Source organism: Mytilus edulis, chromosome 3 (genome assembly GCF_963676685.1).
Source record: "Mytilus edulis chromosome 3, xbMytEdul2.2, whole genome shotgun sequence".
Lineage (NCBI taxonomy): Eukaryota > Metazoa > Mollusca > Bivalvia > Mytilida > Mytilidae > Mytilus > Mytilus edulis.
In genome coordinates, this window is record NC_092346.1 from 42,090,143 (window position 1) to 42,111,503 (window position 21,361).

Here is a 21,361-nt window from a genome sequence, read left to right on the forward strand (position 1 = left end):
TTTCTACCTTGATACTATCATTCAGGATCAAAACATCTACAATTGGTTTAAATTTTAAGTCGATTATCAATAAAACAAGTCGATTATATGATTATGAAATTAAATTAAATTGATTATCAGAATGTGATGACTTGCAATTTATCCTTATTTTCCAGGTATACCAATACAAATGGAAGCTCACTGTCGTCTGCAAGGAAAGCCACCAGAAAACGTGCCATGCAGAAAAGAGGAAGTGGCATTTGTACAGAATCAGAAGATTTAATGTCCAGTGATTCTCCTGGTAAGTTGTCAGAATAGAAACTCTAACTGATTTGTGGTCTGTGTCTTTCTCTTGGCATTTAATTATCATGATCATGTGGCAACTTCAAAGGAGAGGAATAATAGTGGTTTACCTTTGTCTGTTTGTCTATATAAAAAAAGAAGATGGGGTAGGATTGCTAATGAGATAATTCTCCATAAGAGACCAAGTAACATAGAAAATTACAGCTATAGGTCACTGTAGGGCCTTCAAAAATGAGCAAAGCCCATACAGTATTGTCAGCTATAAAAGGCCCTGAAATTAACAGCTATAGGTCACTGTCTGTCTGTCTATAACACATTGTCACATTTTTCTCAGTAACTACAAGTCTTTAGTTTCTGTACATTGTATATATCATATTGCAATGTTTATAAGAAGACATCTTTTCATGGAGAAAATCTTTGAAGTGTTTATACATCATTCAATTTTTATTACAAAAATTGAAATTTTATCAGGGTTTAAAAATTGTGCAAAATTTCATTTCATAAATTTAAGGAATATTTATTTATTTACAAAGACTTCCAGTCCGGCTTAAAAGCCATTTCTTAGGTAGCTGATTTTGTTTAAAAGTATAAAAGTAAAATATTCAACATTAAGAACTTGGCATATATTGAAATATTTTTTTTAACTTTTTTACCTTTTTCCTTAACTTGAGTATCCTACCTGAATTGCTTAAAAACCCTATCCTTTGAAACTGACAGATGCAGAGAAGGTCAATCAAAGTTGTGTTGTGCTTTCTTTTAATAATTAATATACATGATATAGAAACATTGGAATTTTTTAATTTAATGGTCCAATTTGATTTGATTCATATTATCTTATTTCATGTATTTAAAACTGTGTTAATTAAATGATTGAAAACATGATATGGTTAATATTCTTTATTAATTTGACAGAATATTGGCTGCAAGTCAAATTTGATAGGTAAAAATACCCTGACCGAGTCAATACTTTTCACACTTATTACAATTTTGTATACTTTCATTAAATAATTATATATGTAGGATATTTTGTTTACCATCAAGAAAACCAACTTTAAAGTTATGAAGAGCTTCTATTTTGTTACGATACAATTAAATCATTCTATGTCCCGGGTTTAAATCCACATTGGTTGATTGCCAACAATTGATCAGAAAAACACTTACAGAATTTATATTGGGTCTGATCGTACAGAAGTTTATTGACATATGGGAACAAAATAGTGTTTTATTTTTGTTACATTTGAACCTGTGGGATATAAAGATGTTTACTGCATAAAAGGTCAGGTAAATTATATAAAGTATATTTTATGACATGCTACCTGCTTTGTCGATTCGATGAAAAGTTTTTGATGCAGTTGGTTAATTTTACATAGTCGCATACTAGTAATGTTTTGATGTATAACATATGCACATTAAACATTCACAAAGTTTTCGTAGATTTGAAATAATGTCATCAGAAAAATCAAAAATTCCTGAACATATTTAAACAGCGAATAGGTTACATGTTTAATTTCGTTAAAGCTGTATGTTTGCTAAGGTATTGAAAAATATGTGGGATTATTAGTTTTTAAGTTTGAAATTTAAATGTACAAAATTATGGTTTACCTGCACAAAGATTATGTAAATATCTCTTTCTAGCAGTCTTCTGAATGTTTTATTGATGTCAGGTCTTCAAAAGACTTGCACATGTACTGCATAGCAAATATAGCAACTCCATAAATTAACTAATAAAAGCATGTGCAGAAATCAGGCTGTATTTTGCCCTTAATAACTGGGAAAATTACTTTTAAATTCAGAATAAAAATTAGGATAAAAATTGGTAAAGAAAAATAAATAAATTAATCATGGGCTTGAATTTAAATTAATTATACCACGGGCTGACCCTATATGCCACCTAATTTACCTGGAACAAGCAATGGCTAAAACTATTAACAGTTCTTAACAGGCTTCAAGAAGTGAAGTTCTCAAATTATGAATAACTCTGTGTGTTCCATTGGGAAAGAAGGAATTTATCTTTCTTATATCCTATAATCACAGTTCAAAAGGGCATACAGATGACCTCCACATTCCTGCATTTTCCAATACATTTCCAATGTCATATATATGTTACTGAACAAATTTATTTCGACTTTTATTGAGGACTCAAAAGCTTCTGAAGCATCATATTCGAAATTTCATTAGATGTCATTTATTTTTTGAATTGTTGAGTTGCTGTCTGATTGACATATACCCTTAATCTCCTTTTACCATATTATTATTAATTTGTATTCACTTGTAGTTTGGCAAATTAAAAAATGTATTTAAATTCTTGTTATTTCCTTTTTCTTAAATCAAGTGGTTCATTAAGGGTATTTGTTACATAACTTGACACAAAATAATGTTTGAAATTTTGAATGGAACAAATAATTCAAATCTATTGCATAAGAATTACAACAAAGCTAATTTTTATGCTCTGTTAGGTAATGCTTATGAATGGAAGTTCTTATACATATTAAGAATTTTTTTCTTTATAAAATATGACTGTATATATGCTTAGTATTGAATGAACAAAACCCATATACATTTATAAGGAAACACCTTAGAATTATTGGTTTCATTCCAAAATACAAAGATTTTTATAGCAACACAAGCGTCTTGACAAAATTATTTAGAGATAAAGTATGTTAATCATAAAAACATTAGGTTTTAACAACCAGATTTCGTTATATACCTTAATATGGCAGTCACCCAAAGTTTAGGAACTAAAAAGGATCTTATATAAACTTGACTCAGTATATTATTTATTGTGAAGATATCATGAAACTTGGCAGAATGTAACTGTGCTTTAAAGCTGACCTCAATTCACGTCTTCAGGGTTTATTTCGGTTTATATTAAAAAGATTTGAAGTGCTGTCAGCATATTTCATAAATATGTGTTACAGAAAATCCCTTTAAACTTTCTCTAAAATAACATTGTTACAGGAAAATGTAGACGCAAAATATAAATATTTATTCCCTTAAAAATATATTTATCTAAGAACAGGACAATCTTAAAAGATCACTATTTTGTGGCATGTTTTGATATAGGATGACAATCTTTTTTTTTGTGTCGATGTTGAGAATGAATGCGGTCATATCCATGGAATTTAATCGTCCATTGATTGTCTTAATGATTTCTATAAGATTTGCCGACCATAAAGTCAGAAATCTATTATTTATGCACTTGAATTGAGAGCATCAGCTACAATGTATTTAAAGGATTGTGTGGGAAGCTTTAAATTTTTCATTGACGTTTGGTATCATAAAAGAGGGTCATTCACTGAGGTAAACAATACAAAATGCTAACCAAAAGATTCCCCATTGAAAGATTCTTATCGAGGCTCATGGTTTGACACATTAGATGTTTATGTGACGATAATAAGAACCATTGCAACTTGAAAAAGTCCTTAAGAACTGCCATTAATAAACAATGTTGTCTGCAGGACTATTTGGAGGAGGAATTTTGAGGTGGTTAGGTGTAGGACTATAGGACTGTCAATCCATTGTAGTTTTCTTGATGCACTATGTAGATTTGTGAAATGAAAGAAATTAACCCCTATTTCCCATCTTTTGGATTCTAAAGTTTTTAAAGGCAACATACATACATGTTTATTGATCTGTGAAAAGACGCATTAAATGTTATCTTCAGTGTAAACTGCTTCAAAAATGATTTTCAAAATCAAACCACTATGACCACCGAGAATTTTTATTAGTTTTGTGACAGGCAGATTTTTTTGGTTTTTCAAACATTGTTGAAATCAACTATTGTGACATTTTTTTCATAAGTTTGTTTACTTCTGCCTTCTAACTGAACATTCTTATTTTTCCCCTGGGAACAAGTGTATTTTTTTAGAAAAAAAAACCTACAAGGTTGTTTAAAGTTGTGTACTAGATTAACTCTTTGGAAGAATTTTTCAACGTTTTCAAATTGGATTAAACTCAATATACACTGGTGTTAGAGGATTAAAGATTTTCATGTCTCATTGATCGGGATTTGTTGGCAAGAATTTATAACTTTGAAAGGTTTTAGTATATAAATATGTATATATACAGTTCAAGAATCTTTTTTCTTGGATTTAATTTCTCATTTTAAATGTTATTGACACTTGGTTTTCGAGTTTTTGTTAGTAAGCAAGTAATTGGAAAATATGCATTTATATGTATTGGTTCTACTTATCTATAAAATTCAGAAAAATATATGTATGCATTGTTTTCAGAAACTCTTGTACTCTATTACTCTATAAGAGCTTTCATAGTATATAATGAATTTGAAAACTGAAGTTAAGAACAGTATTAGGCAAAATCACAGTTTTGCTTAAATTGGGGGATGATGACCTTGATAAGTTTGACCTCTGCATGTAAGATTTTTCTTAGGTCTGATTGCTCTTGTAGTTTAAACCCCAGAAATAACAACCTTTATAACCATTTTATAGAACTGGTACCTTATAAGTTAAACAGTTATCCCATATGAATTTAAACATAAAAAGAAATCAAGAAGTTGTTAATTATGTCTTTGAGGAAAGTTTGATCTATAAATGTAAACATTGACAATGGTATGTCAATTGTAATCCACCGTAGATCCCTTTGTACTGTGCCTTGACATGTACTGTGACATTCTTATGTCCCGTTATACAGTTATCAGTAGAAGGTCTTTTAACACATCAATATTATGGATCTCATAGATGATATGATTTGATCAAATTACCTTCAACTCTTTATTGATAAATACTGACAATTATAGGTGCAAAACAAACAATTTATTGCAAGTTTTGGCTTGAATATTGCTTTAGGGAGATGGCTTAATGGATATAAGCTTTGCAGATCAGATGATTATTTTATTTTAGCCTTGATTTCTCTCTTTTATCAATAATTGGTTTCTTTCAAGACATAGCCAGGTTTGATATCAGATTATCTAAGTGTCTTGCATTGTGTTCAAAGGGCCACCCAACTAAGACATATTTAATAACCAAATTAGTGTCTACTGTATTGTTCTGTGTTTAAAGATACTTGTTTATTACATGGAAAATTGTTTTTCTTGTGTGGTTGTAATCTTAAGTCATTTTTTACTGCAATCAACTCAAAGAATCTAAAACTTAATTCTTATTTTTATATAAAATTTCTTGATGTTTTTGGTACATTTTGTAATCCTTAACCCAGTGACCACAAAATGAACACATACCTCCCTTTTACATAGCTTGAATTGATATGTATCACTTTAAGTTTAATTTGTAAAATTACTCAATATTTATAAAGATTATTTATGCCATTTAATTTTCGTGTAAGAGATCTTTTTGAATAAATTCCATTAAATTATTTGTAAATAGGGATTATTGTTCAATAGTACGACCTGATGGTCTAGTTTGGTCACGGACCTTTTAAGTTTTGAAAATTAAATAGCGATATTTACATTTCAATCATTACCACAAAGCTTGTATTGTTTGCTGATATTGAAATAACGTTTTTAGGTTGATAAATTTGATATCAACGATATAGATGGGTTTAAATAAATACGGGGAAAACATTTTATATCTACCTACTTGTGACAGAAACTGCTTACAAATTCACGATTTTAAAACATGAATATGAATTAAATAGTTTGTGACAAGAGTGCAATTATTGATGCGAGAATTTAATTATATTTTTAAATTGGAAGCAGTATACATAAAAATACATGTAGGTGTATTTCTTGGCAGAGAGAGGAGAGATATATTTCAATTTAAAGGCAATATTATTCACATTTTAAACAACTTTTTGGTCTACTGAACAGAATTAAAACCTGTGATTTTGTCCCTGCAAAATTTATATTGATTCTTTTAAGTAGTGTATAACATGTGAAGTCCTTGGAAGGTATATTTACCAAAGATATTGATTGCTATTGGAAGGTGTTGAAAACATGAGCCTGAAGATTGATGTAAATTTTAATGATTTGATGTACCAGCATTGAATAATGTTATTTTTATTCTTTTGCAGAAAGTCAAAGTAAATCATCATCTTCAAGACCTGATTCAGCCTCAAGACGGAGGAGACGTCCAAATACCAAGTCAGCAGATCGTTCTGGCAAGAAATCAAAAGGATTAAGTTCTGATGAATATATTACTTCTGAGAATGACAGCGTCTACTCAGATGAATCTCCATCCAGGAAGTCAAGGGATGGAAAGAAGAACCAGGAAGAAATACCTGTAGATATTGCCAAGACTTTAAATAGTTGTATTGATGAATTAACTGATTCGATAACACAAAATGATGGATTAGAAGATATTGACATGGATCAGAATATTCCAAATGGATACTCTGCAGGTGATTCTGAACAGGAACAGTATGGCACCCGACAGAAAAATCGTCATGTTAATGGGAACTATATTCCCAGTTTACAACTTAGAAATCTTAGTCAAAGTGAGGAACAGTCTTGTGAATACAATGGACAAGATCAGTTAGAAGATGCAAGGCAAATGTCTTGGAGAAGTTCTGTATCATCTGGGGGTCAATCCTCAAGGTCAACCTCTGAGACAAGGGATGCAAGTATGCAGACAGACAGTCCTTTTATGTCTCTGCCAATAAGATCACCAATGTCAACACAGACAGAAAGTGGTTCACGGCATTCTCTGTCAGCATCACCGATCAGTGTATGGAACTCTGTTGATAAATGTATAAAATCCCCAAAAGGTCATGTTGATGGAGGAAAGGAAAAATCACCTGGTGGAAAGAAAATGGTAAAAACAAAACAATGCAAACTTTCTGATCTTTCGCATACTACTCCAGATACTTGGTCAGCAGACATAACTGATGTACCGCCAAATTTCGATACAAATGTTGATTTGGAATCTGGGTCAGAATCTGACGGTGATGCTGTTATCGTAGAAACAGAATCATGTTCCCCTGCAACACCTTCAACTTCTGATCATTTTTTCGAATCTGGTTATATGGTATTACAAGAGCCACCATCAGGGAGACACATTCCTGTAAAATATGAAGTGACATTGAAACCTGAGGAAACAAATATTCATTATAATGTTGAAAAAACTGAGTATAAAACGTATGGACTTCATTCACCTGGCCGTGAAACAGAAAATATTCCCGAAAGTATAAACATTAACATAACTGATAGAACATCGAATATTTCTGAAAACAGATATGAAACTATCACACGGCAGCAATTACAAATAAATCAAGCAACTGATGAAACTCCTTCTGGAAATATTATTTCGGAAAGAACATTTCGTGCTTCAAGTGAACTGTCCTCTGATCGATCTGATTCAAACTTGGAAATAAGATCTGAGCGGTTGAATGTTGAGGAAGATGAGCAACATTTTGTGGAAACAACTGTCCAAAACTTTCCTATTGACAATGATAGATTGATAGGAAAGGAAGAGGATATGTTTTCTCCAAGAGAATCAGATACTACATCAGACTATGGGACAATGATATATGATAGAAGGAGAGGCGTTTCAGCTGCTTATGATTCTGACGATATTGACTCATTAGCTAGTTACGGGAAATACTTTACTGGATCTCAGGAAAATACTCCCCGTGGAAACATAACAAAATTGGAAAGTGACCGAACAGAAAGCGCAGCTTTTCATGATGACGAAAACGAACCTCAAAATCTTGAACAAACATTAGATATGACACCACGAACATTTACCTCAGAAGAGCAAAAGTTACCGGTGGAATCAATCAATACAAGTCGTGATACATCAAGATCATCAGAAGATGTCTATGTTACTGCTGAAATGAGTAGAACAAGCTCTATGTCATCAGAATATAAAACTCCACAACAATCACCTAGGGAGGGTGGTGTAATGGATGACTTATCATGTGAAAATATTCAAATACCAGATATTTCAGATTCATCTAAAGCCTTAATCAGTGAAAAACTCAAAGAAATAAAAATGCAAAAAACTGTGTCTGTAAACACTGAACAGCTAAAAGAAAGGGAACAAGTTATTAGAGAAACATTGAAAAATGAACTTCAGAAAAAAATTGAGGATTTAAAATACAGTCGTAAAAGTAAAGACGATTCTGCCATCAGTTCTGATTTTACAGACGGAGACTCTGTTTCAGTATCACCAAGAGGAAGTCAGCTTTCAGAAAAATTATTAGGTGTTGGAAACATTGGTCCGGATTTAGTTGAAGTGAGAACCACTGAAACTGAAACATCTTTCGAACCGTCATCTGGTGCTCAGTCATACTTGCCAAAACTTGTAGACATAGACAATAAAAGTGTTCAGAAAATCCCACAAAAAGATTCTGGTAATGTTTTTGATGACGAAGACATGGAGGAACTTATGTCGCAGACGACAGAATATTTGTCAAATGTGCAAAATCACAATAATGGGGCAATAAGTGATAGCGATACTATTGGTGGACAAGAACATCACTCACCAGCATGTATTGAAAATAAAATGTTTGTGGAAAAAGAATCAAGTGATCGATCATTATCGCCTGGTGAAGTCGTAGCAGACGACATGTATGAACAGTTTGCATCAGGTCTTAATTCTGGAAGTGGTGGTGAAATGGAGAGTGAATATTTCAGCAATGAAAATGACAATACTGATGGACATCAGGAAGACTCTAGGTCCAGTATAGAAATGGGAATTAATAGTATGCCAGAAAGACGAAATTCTGCCGAACTTTTAGAAATGATGGACTCTAAAAATCTGAATTTGGAAAAATGTTCGTCTCTTTCAAATATCAGGAAAGATGTTGATGTTTCTGACTTCCGTAGATCTGTGTCTGAGAACTGTATGGATCAGTATGAAGAAGCTGCGTCTCTTCATTCTAGTAGCTCAAATGACAGTATTGTTTTCGTATTTATGGGACAGTCACATACAAGAGAAAGTATGGAGCAATTGAAACATTATACATCCAAACAGGAAGGATATAAAGTTCATGAATCTAATGATAATATTCTGTCACAAAACCATGGCAATGGAGAAACTCATTCATATAAAGACAGTGATTATAAAGATTCTGACGGGAGCATGGATAGTCAAGAAGAAATGATAACTAATATGGAACATATTTTATCACAGAATGATTTAGATAGTCCAGAGTTTTCTGAGGAAACAGGTATTGATAGTCAAGAAATATCTGAGGAAACTGGTCTGGAAAGTCAGGAAATATCAGAGGAACAATACCTTGATAGTCAGGATATATCTGAGAATATTGACAGCATGGGAGATAATCAAAGTGATCCTCTAAATTCAGGGGAGACAAGTCCACTTACAACTGAGATTGTAGAGGAAATAGTCACTTATGATGTTAATCCAACAGAGACAGCTTATTACGAGAATAAAAGAGTTACTTCCAGGCAAGAAGAGGATGAGGAACCTCTCCGACATAAATTTGGAATTGATGAATCTATACTGCCAATCCCTACCAGGTCTGTTTCATCAGATAACTTACCACGTAAAATTTCAAATCAGAGAAAAATGCATAGATCAAGATCAACAAGTTTGCTGGATATGGAAAAGCCAGAAAAAATTACAACTTCAAGTGATAATGAAGGTATCTTTCCTCCAAATGTACAACACTCCGAAAGTAACAGCATAGAACTTGAACAGAAGGAAGATAAAGAATATATCGGTGATATTGAGGCTGACCTTGAAGGAGAGGATGTTGGAACTGGTAGTCCTGACATGCCTCCAACACCAGCGCCAAGTGTGGTAGACGACACAGAGGAGGACAAACAAACTTCTCATGCTTTAAACCAGGATGTTCTGTACTCCTCCCTCTTCCCACTTCAAACCCAGCAGTCACTGCTTGACCATAATGGCAATATTGAAGACATCTCAGATGCTCAAGGTGGAACTCCCGAAAGAAGTAGTCAGCTAATATCACCGTCCAGATTTGTATCTGTTGGTACCCAGGCAGCTTTGGCCGATTCTGAAACTCAGACAGATGCATCAGTGTTTATATCACCTGATGGCAAAATAGTACAAGTATTGCCAGGTTTAGACTCTCCATTAAGATCTCAGAGTATGGTTACTCTACAAGGCAGAATGACACAGTTTAATCCTTCAGAAGATTCAGAAAACTGGTACAATTTGTCTTCTCTCATGTTAGAGACTATACCACTACTAAGAAATATAAACCAGAGGTTACCAGGAGCTGATATCAGTCAGGCTAGTTCTGTGGAAAATTTTGCAGCTACAGAAACATCATCTCTTTCAACACAAACAACTGGATCACTGGAGAACTTAAATAATACTGATGTAGATACAGATAAAAGATCGGATACAAAAATGGTAGAATCTACACAAACTGAATATAATCTGACACATTCTTTCACAGAAACAAATGATTTACCACCGGATAATTTGGAGAAGTCAGAAATTTCTGTACAAACTGATGAACCAGAAGTTAGAAAGACAGAAAGTAATGAAATATCTGTGCAAACTGACTTTGTATGGAGTATGGCAAGTTCACAACCTATCACAACAACAACTGCTTCCCTAAACTATGCATGGAATAACCAACAACTAGAAAATGAATCAGCAACTGGTTCCTTGTTCTCTGTTGATAGAACTAATATGCAGACAGGAACTGTTTTAAAATCACTGGTAGAAACCAGTACAACAGAAGCTAAACCTCAACACATGACAACTTCAGAAAAACATGTGACCAGTGATGGCGAAGATAGCTCTGAGGAAGTGTATACTGAAAATTGTGTCATGTTTTATGACTTTGTTAACAAATGCTATGTACAAAATGTGGAAAGTTCAGAATGGCATCGTTTAGAGAAAAATCGTAAGAAAAATGAAAAAGAAACAATCGCTACAAATACTAGTCATCATTCTGAAGGTATTGTTGATGCTAGAAAACATGATACTGTTGAAAGTCATACTACTGTCAAAAATGACAATACTGATATTGATCGAGGAGTGCGGATACATCCCAGATATAGTGGATACAGTTATAAAACCTCTCCAAAACAAACAGACTCCAAAGAAGAACAGGATGTGAAATCTGAAGAATCAAAATCATCTTATTCATCAGTACAGCAAAACAATGCCTCATCATACAGAAATAGGTACAATCGTGACAGTACTAATCGCTATGATTTTACTGCATCGAGAAAGCAGGAAAATGAGCGAAATATTAGCCCAACTTACAGATCTTATGAGGAGGAAAGAAGACTGAAGGATTTACGTTTATCAGAAACTAAAACAAAATCTGACAAACCACAATATCTTCAAGAAGAAAATAAGGAAGAGAGACCTGAGTCACCAGAAGAAGTAATTACTGTAGAAGAAATAATAATAGTAGACACCCAGCCTTCAGATAGTGAAGAAGGTCAACAATTGACATCATCAGAAAAAGCACACAGAGATACACTAACACTGAAAATAGAACCTCAGAAATCAGATTCTCAGTCAGCTGACCTTGAATCTCCTCAGGAGACAATAACTGAGGAAATAGTGACAATAACAGATTATATGCCATGGGAGACAACTCCACTCAAAACATACTCAAAAACAACACAACAGTTGGAAAAGGAAATTGTTGAATCTCCAGAAGAAGCAAAAAGTGAAGAAATTGTGACAATAACAGATTATATGCCATGGGAGACAACTCCAAGTGGGAAAGAAAGGTTGACTCCACTGAACACAGACCCCAAAACAACAACACAACATATGGAAAAGGAAGTTGTTGGATCTCCAGAAGAAACAAAAAGTGAGGAAATTGTAATAGAAACTACAATTATGCCATGGGAGCTTAGGGAAGAAACCAACATTCCATCATACACATCACATGGTAAGGAAAATCTCACTTCACTGAAAATAGAGCCAAGAAAAACAACACAGGAACACATTGAGGAGGAAACAGTTGAATCTCCCCAAGAATGGGTCACAGAGGAAGTGGTAATAATATCTGATCCAGAACCATCAAAATTGGACAGAAAATCTGACTCTGTATCCACTACTGAATCATCAAGATGGGACAGAAAATCTGACTCTGTATCCACAACTGAATCTTCAAGATGGGACAGAAAATCAGTCAATGAATCCACTACGGAACCATCAAGATGGGACAGAAAACCAGTCTCTGTATCCACAAATGTTGTAACAAAATTGGACAGAAAATCTGACACTGTATCCACTACAGAGACATCAAAATGGGACAGAAAACCAGTCATTGAATCCACTACTGAATCCTCAAGATGGGACAGAAAGCAAGACACTGTCTCAACAAATGAACCATCAACACAGGAAAGAAAGCAAGACACATATTCCTCTTATATTTCACAAAGGGACAGGACAAGAGACACTCTATCATGGAAAACAAGGCCAACAAAAACAAATCAAAGGGCAGTTGATGAGGAGAAAATTGAATCACCAAGAGAGGTTTTAACTGAGGAATTTGTAACAATTACCCAAACAGAACCTTCAGAATGGAAAGTTAAGGAAGAAAATGGTATTCCATCAAGTAGACTTCAGAAGGAAACTCTACAGAGAGAGCTACAGTCACTTAAAATTGAGCCTAGAACATTTAAAAGACATCACTTAGATGAGGAAATTATTATAGATCGTGAATCTCCCCAAGAAGAGGTTACTGAGGAAGTTTCGACATCAGTTCTGATAGACAGAAAACTACATCAACCATCTTTATCAGAAACATTTAAATTTGAACGTAAAGCGCCTATTGAAAGATATGTTGATAATGAGAATATTGTTGAAGATATTGTATCTCCCAGGAAAGACGATACTAGATATACATTGTCAAAAGATTACATCAGGCCAACACAAACTGGAATTCGTCAGAATGCGAACGAGCAACCTTCCACCTCCTCACAGCAGTCTAACTCATCTCTGAGCGATTCTTCTCAACGTACCTCAGAAACTGGACAATCAGAACACCACTCTTTTGAAACTAAAACAATAAAAAGAAAACCATTAGAAGACAAAGGAGATGATGAAAGTGACGATGAGAAGGAAGGAAGAGATGAAGTCTTTGAACAAGTATCGGAACATCATCATTCAAAACGTGACAATACTCAAGTTCAAACAATACTTACTGAACGTGAGCATGTCATGGAGACGGAATTTTATGTACCAGATATTGAGGCTAGTCAGGCTGAAATGGATGCTCTGAAGGAAGAACATGAGAAAACAATGGAAGCTATTAGGAAAGCTGCTTCTGAAAGAAAACAACGAACTGATTCTCTAAAAAACAAGACTAAAAAAGTGATAGAAACTGAATTTGAAATGACAAAAGAACTAGAAACTTTGAATGATGAGGATTTACAGAAAAGAAATAATGAAAATAAGCAAGTAACGTTTGATATGAATTCAATAGAAACAAGAGAATATAGTATTTTATCAGAAGACAATGAACCCCAAGACGTGCCAGAAAAGAAAGCAGTTACGGAATATGTCACTGAAACTAAACGTGATAGATCAGAAACTGATGATACTGAAAGTAAACTTCAAAAACTTGAGTCAATGTGGAAAGATTATGTTAGGATAGAGAAAGAATTAAAACAGCGGAATGATGGAAATGATGACAAATCAAAGAATGACTTAATTGATGACGTTATGAGTGATAATGATGAACCTTCAAGTAGCAAAAGGGAGGCAACTCCATTGAAATCCAGGACTGAACCTGTCACAAGACCCAATTTTAGAGATTATAAAGTTCAGACAAATATTGAAACTGATGAGCCTCTTTCTCCTATTACGAAAATGGACAAAACTGACATCAAGTTCATGCCTACCTACACAATTGATTATAAAGGAGATAGACCCAGAAGTGGTGCAGAAACTGCTGAACCCTCAGACAGGAAACCAGCTGTAGTAACATATACACCAAGAAATGTTACGAAAACTGTTGTCAAAGAGAATGTAACAAAAGTAACACCAGACAGGAAACCAGCTGTCAAAGAGAGTGTTACAAAAGTTACATCAGACAGGAAACCAGCTGCAATAACATCAATACCACCCGTCTCAGCAGAGAAGATACCAACAGTTCGTTCAGTAGATAAGGTACCAGCAATTGTAAAATCAGACAAGAAACCAGTAACGTCACTTCCAAGATCTCTGTCAGTTGATACTTATACCAATAAAAAAGGAAAAACTTGTAGTATTGGAACTGAAGTCTCTGTTGACATCTCAGATGACTTTACACAAACAGACAATGAAATTGTACCCTCTTATGAACCACCTCAAAGAAGCCAAAAGAAGGATTCGAATAGTAACCAGATCAAAAGTGAACTGGATAGATTGCACAAAGAAAGAGTGGAGATCATAGAAATGTTGGCATTGAACTATCTACCTGCAAGTCTTACTGTAGAATTACTAGAAGCAAAACTAAACTACTGTATTGGACAAACTGACTTGTTGCTTGGCTCTCTGGAAGAGACATGGAATAACATTCAGGATGTCATTGAAATTGAGGAAGAACACAATACTCATGTTGTCACTAAAGAATACCTCACAAAATACATGGAAGATCTACGCAAATCCAAATATGATATTAAAGTATGTAAAGAAAGAATGGACATAAAATCTGGAAAAGGTAGAGGTAGGCCTGTGGGAAGAAAGCGTGACCTACATAGAATGATGAGACAGACAGAAATTGAAGCTTTTCAAGCAGAGAGGAAAATGGAACAACAAAATTTTAATACTGTCAAATCTATTAACAGAATAAGCCCTGCATTTGATGAAATCGATAGAAAGTTCAATAGTGCCAGTCCTAGGAATCGTGATAGAATTAACATTCATACAATGTCACCTTCAGAACATGCTGCTTATTTAATTAAACTACGCAAACAAGTTGTCAAGGCAACTGAACAAGAGGATGTACGACACAGAATAAGTAGGTCCTGTTCTCCTTATGTTGGTCAAAGATATGATGGAGATCATACCCCTCTGGCAAGTCCAAGAAGCTACTCAGCCTATTCAAGTGAAACTCTTACATCTTCTCCACATATATCTATATCCGTCACAGAACCTGTAGAGAATGGTATTGGATCCTATACCACTAGCCAAAGAAGATATTCTACTGATACTTACTCTTCAACCAGTCAACGGAGCTATTCAGCTGATGCCAACTATTATTCGTCATTGCGTCAGCAGACCTATACTACTGATAGTCCGTCAAGAAGGTCAGGGTCAATGACCTATACTACTGATAGTCCGTCACGAAGGTCAGGGTCATATAGTAGAACACCACCTCAGTATAACAGATTTTCATCTCCAGATTACAGTAGATCAATGTCTCCACAGTATAACAGGTCCAGTTCACCACATCTTAATAGATCTGTGTCACCACAGTACAATCTAAGAACTGATGTTATTAGTCCTCATCATTCGTATGAACTGTCACCACAGTACAATCTAAGAACTGATGTTATTAGTCCTCATCATTCGTATGAACAAGAAGCATTGTCAGAGAGTGTTTACAGTGTTAATGAGACTCAAGAACTATTGAGGGAGATACAAGAGGCTAGAGAACGAAACCAAGTGGAGATTTCCAGAGCTGAGGAAACTCTTAATTCACACAGGTATATTATGAATCTTTGTTAGGGTATTCATATGGATGTCCTGTATTCATTTAGTTTAAATATGAAGCAACTCTAACAAAAAAAAGCAAGTAATTCTGAAAAAACTGAAAATGTAAAACTTATGATGGTAGTATGCTAAGAAAAAATTCTCGAAATCTTTTGATCTCTTAGAATTAATCTGCAAACCAATGTCCATAGGAACAGTCAATTCTATAAAAAAAAAATCATAATATATAAAAAAAAATATGGAGATCTGGTATAATTGCCAATTAGACAACTATCCACCAAATTTCAAATGAGGTGGATGTAAAATATTAAAGGCAACCGTACGGCCTTCAATTATGAGAAAAACACATAACATAAGATCGGCTATGAATAGCCCGGACATGAAAAATAGAAGTTATTAAAATGTTACTTTATATTAGAGGTCACATTTTAGATGATAAAATTAAAAATATGGTAAAGTCACATTAAACAGCTAACATTACCAGTTCAATACTAATTTCAATGCCTGATAACTTTCAACTCTAATCTTGATAAACTTATCGAGGTGGCATGAAAATTGGTTAACACACAATACAGTTGTGTATGCATATACTATTTCACACTGACATGCAAACAAATACTATGTTGAATGAAATTTGCATTACATGTAAGTACTGAAGAAAAAAAATTTTGATTATAGGAATGGAACAAGCTCCAGTACCTACAACAGACCATATTCCAGTTATACAAACTCTGCTTGTGATTCATTGAACACTACTAATTTAAGTGGCAGCTATGAACTTTATGATGAACGATCGAATATTACAATGTCAAGGTCGTCCTCGTGTAGATCACTTGACTCTGATTCTGTCCATGGTAACTATTTGTCTCCGCGATATGAACAAGAAGTTATGCATACGCGTCCTATTAGTTCATCAGACATTAAAACACGAATTCTAAGACACAGGAGATTGCCACGAACATGATGACTCAGGAACAGTATTATTATTCTGTGATATATATTTGGTGCCAAAGATTTAGTATGTTAGATGATATTATTAGTGAGAATTTATGACCTGTTTTTCGATATAATTGTGGAGATATATGTTTGAAAGTGTGGTAAGTTTATAGACTTTGTGTATCTAATATATGTTTGATTTTTGTTACCAAAGGAGAGCATTAAGATAGTTCATGAAATACTTGTTCTTAAAATTTTATGGCAAACATAGTACATTCAATGGGGAAGAAAATTATAAGCTTTACTCAGCATTGTTAGTCTGTAAAAGTGGAGTACTGCTTTGTTAGCAAAACGTAGCAGAATAACAGTAAAATGTAACAAAGTCACAATATCAGATCTTTTTATTCACTTTAAAAAAAGTCAAAACTTTCAGACAATGCTAACTTCAAATACCAAAAAGACACACATACAAAATAACACTAATGGTGATGATTAAAAGATGATACATGTATTGCTAACTGTAGTTTTCTTATTTCTCAGGATAAAATGACACATTATTCATGAATTAAGGAAATTTACCATTTGTATTAAATGAATAAGGGACTAATTTTCTAAAGTTTAGTGTGTATTTTCCTATAACCCATATTGTTCTAATGTGAAATGACAGAATATTAGTTAGAATATTTGTTCTAGAAACATGTAACGTTACTACTTATTCTAATAAAGTCCTTTTTGAATCTTTAAATTATTAAAATTAGATAAGCACTTAGCTGTTCTAGTTTCTACCAGATAATTAAATTATTGTGATTTTGAAGTTCATATTTTGTTGTTAATGAATGTCAGAGCTTTAATTCAAACTTGTTGATTTTTGTATTTCAGAGTGATTGTAAGAAGAAAGAAGAATGGTTGGATGTATGAAAAAAATGAGTTATTATATATTTATTCTGATGATGCATGGATGGGAAGAAAAGACTGACACATTTATATTTATTTTTACACACATTACACATACATGTATTCATTTCCATTTGACATTTACCATGTTTACCAGCCTTCTAAAACTAGGAGGCATTTACAAAATTGTACCCACATCAACGTATAAAGAACAGATAATTATTTTTACTAATATCAGATTTTGTTGATATTCAGTAGGAAGGTTCATATTTTATTTATAATACTTCAAGCCATCTTATTTTATATGGCACTGGCCATATTTTCATGTATGGCAAATGAAACCGTCCCGTTTTTAAAGAATAACAAGTTCCTAGTCATTAAAATTTTTTTATGAAGAATTTTCTTTACTTTTTCTGTGATTAATTCATTATTTTCTAGTCTGAAAATACATTTCCTCACAATGTGATAAAATTTATATAGTTTATGATATAAAATTTAAAATCCAAATTCATATCATAAAAATGATTATAATCATGTTAAACTATTTTTTTTTTTTTTATCAAGTAATACATAATACATGTGGTAAAACAAAAAAATCTATGCATTGTTGACTTGTTAAAATATTTATTTATTGTTTTTTTAAGATGTGTAATGATAAAATGTTCAACATTCCAATTTTTTATTACAGACAATTTAACAGTTATTGTTCACTTGACATGAAACTTTGTTACTATGACAACTTACAATGGAACCTTCTTTTTCTGGTACCAATCCTTTCATGGCTGTATTTACTTTTTGGGAAACCAGTCTATCATGATCCTTCAAATCATGATCCTTCAATACATATTGAAACTTATTCTATGATTTTAATTTTGATATTAATTTGAAAATCAATGTCTGTCGAAATATTTTATTCTTTATTTTAATTTACATACTTTGTCAACTTGTTTTAATATATAGTTTTGCATTGTGTGAAAGAAAACTTTTTTCTGTTATCAATATGTATTTTTTGTCAAAATGAGAATATTTATTATTCATATTGAAGTATATTGGTCTCTTCACAAGAAGAAAACACATTAGGTTTTTCTGTTTGTCATGTGTAGAATTATTAGATACTTCATGGACATGGCTTATTGGCCTTCTATAGGGTAAACAAGAGTGGTCTTATGATCATTATAAAACATGTAGGCTTGAATTTTGATAGGATGATTTGTAAAAAAATAATGATTTTGATGAACTTGCCAGTTTTACCAATGGTGTGTTTGGTGGGGAGATATTTTAGATACCATTGTTTTAATTTAATTTAAATTAAAAAAAGAATATTATATTCAGGGATTCGTGTAGATATATAAATTGAATACTCTGCAGTATATATTATCACCCCCTTCATTTTATTCATGTCATTTTCCCATGGTTGACAATAGAGAATGCCGTCCAAATATTATATTTTACAGATTTTTTACATCTTTACTTCAATCATTCCCTGTAAAAAACATCATCACCCAAATAAAAAGGTTGGAATTATTTTTTTTTTTATATATTTTCATAAGATGAAATTTATTACTTTTATATTTAAAAATATTTTGTTCCAGTGTTATATTTATTACATTCCAATCGTATTTATTGCAAGACTCAGTAAAAAAAAACATCTCTGAGTGAACAGAATTGTTATACATGTTTCATTTTTAAGAGAATGAAACAAATTAAAAACACAAAATTATATTCAATTAACCTGTGATATGTAAGAAATTTATTGTTCATGATTTATAGAATATTATAAAATGGTGATTTACTTTATGCTAAAAAATCTCAGTTCATATACAGCTGACATGCGGTGTTGAAGAAGGTGTGGGCATTCCTTGGTATATTATTGAATTTTCACAAGTTAAGAATATTTTCACTTGTTGCACTAAGTAATAAATATATTTATATAAGTTAGTCTGACGATGACAATAAAATATTTAAAAGAACATGTTATTTTTATTAGATCATCATGACCTTCATGGTCTTTTTTGTCTCGCCTTGACAGAGTAAAAAAGCTAGAAAAAGCAATGCTATGTCAGCATCAACAATGTATTTGTTTGTGATAAGGTCTAGTTTATGGTAAACCACTAGTGGTAGGTCAATGATATTTGATATATGTAGTTGTATTACAATGGCACATCTCATTACCTTAGAGATTATGCAGCCCGACCCTTATTCATGGTCTATTGACTTTGAAACTTTGCTTAGTTTACATGTATTAGTTTGTGATTAGGTCAGTTAATGGGTAACAACACGTGGTAGGCAAATTATATTTGGTGTGCAGTTGTATAAGAATTGACACATCTTATTACCTTGGAGAATTTTTGAACCTGCTCCCTCAGTCATGGTCTATTGACTTCAAAACTTTTGCTTAGTTTTCATGTATTACTTTGTGCTTAGGTCAGTGTATTGGCATTTGCAAGTTTCAATTCCATTGAGATAATATATGATACAACCCCAACCCCTCATGGTTTATTGACATTGAAACTTTACATAGTTTACAAGTTATATAAATACAGCCTTTAGTTTTCTCGTTTGAATTGTTTTACATTGTCATTTTGGGGCCTGTTATAGCTGACTATGCTCATTGTTGAAGGCCCTACGGTGACCTACAGTTGTAAATTGCTGTGTAATTTTGGTCTCTAGGGGAGAGTTGTCTCATTGGCAATCATACATACCACATTTTCTTTTTTAAAGTTAATGTTTGTGTTTAGGTTTGTTAAAGGGAATAACTTATGAAAAAGCCCATGGTATTCGGTATGCAGTTGGAACATCTGATTCCATGGAGATTGTTTAATCCTATGGCCTATAATGTTGCTATTTTAATTTTAACATTTGCATTAACAAAATAATTAATAGGCGAGACATATCTTTGTGTTTACAGGTTATCTGTTATTTAAAATAAGGTGTTGTACCATTGTCAATGAGAAATCTCCACAGGAAACTAAATGACCTTTCAGGTTTCAACAATGAGAAAAACCCACTATCTGTAGCAAGCTATAAAAGACATGGGGATAGTGATCTGATGGAGAAAGCATTATCTAACTTTTTAAAAGCTTTTTGTTTTAGTGGAAGACCTGGTACTTCATACTTTGTATATATAGATGCCTTATGTTATAACATTTCAGTCTGTCACATGACCAATGTCCTTGACCCCATTTTCATGGTTCAGTGACTACTTAAAAAAAGTTCAGATTTTTGTAATGTTAATTTCTCTCTTATTATGAGTAATAGGATAACTATGTTTGGTGTGTGCATACCTTACAAGGTCCTCATGCCTGTCAGAAAGTTTTCACTTGACCTGGACCTCATTTCATGGATCAATGAACAAGTTCAAGTTTTGGTAGTCAAGTCTATATCTCAGATACTATAAGCAATAGGTCTAGTATATTTGGTGTATGGGGGATTGTAAGGTGTAAATGTGCAACTGTCAGGTGTCGTCTAACCTTGATCTCATTTTCATGGTTAAGTGTTATTTTTTTTGTATTTTGGTCTGATTTTCTTATACTGTATGCAATAGGTCTACTATATTTGTTGTGTTGTGATGGTAAGGTGTACAAGTCCAACTGACAGGTGTCATCTGACTTTGAACTCTAGTGGTCAAAATTAAGCTTTTGAGTTTTGGTCTTTTTTCTAATACTATATATGCAATAGGTCTACTTTATTTCGTGTATGCAAACATTTTATATGTCATTCTC

At 33.0% G+C, this 21,361-nt stretch overlaps 1 protein-coding gene across 1 annotated transcript in view; it reads left to right on the forward strand.

Moving 5' to 3' along the window:
* The window catches only part of LOC139516553 (uncharacterized), an 83,110-nt gene extending 63,501 nt beyond the window's left edge, over positions 1-19,609 (forward strand). Inside the window, exons 28-31 of the mRNA XM_071306727.1 lie at positions 156-280; positions 6,268-15,802; positions 16,488-16,906; positions 17,625-19,609. Coding sequence (XP_071162828.1) covers positions 156-280; positions 6,268-15,802; positions 16,488-16,773 — 9,946 coding nt within the window. The 3' untranslated portion in view covers positions 16,774-16,906; positions 17,625-19,609. The remainder of the gene's footprint in view (positions 1-155; positions 281-6,267; positions 15,803-16,487; positions 16,907-17,624) is intronic.
* Positions 19,610-21,361: the final 1,752 nt, after the last annotated feature.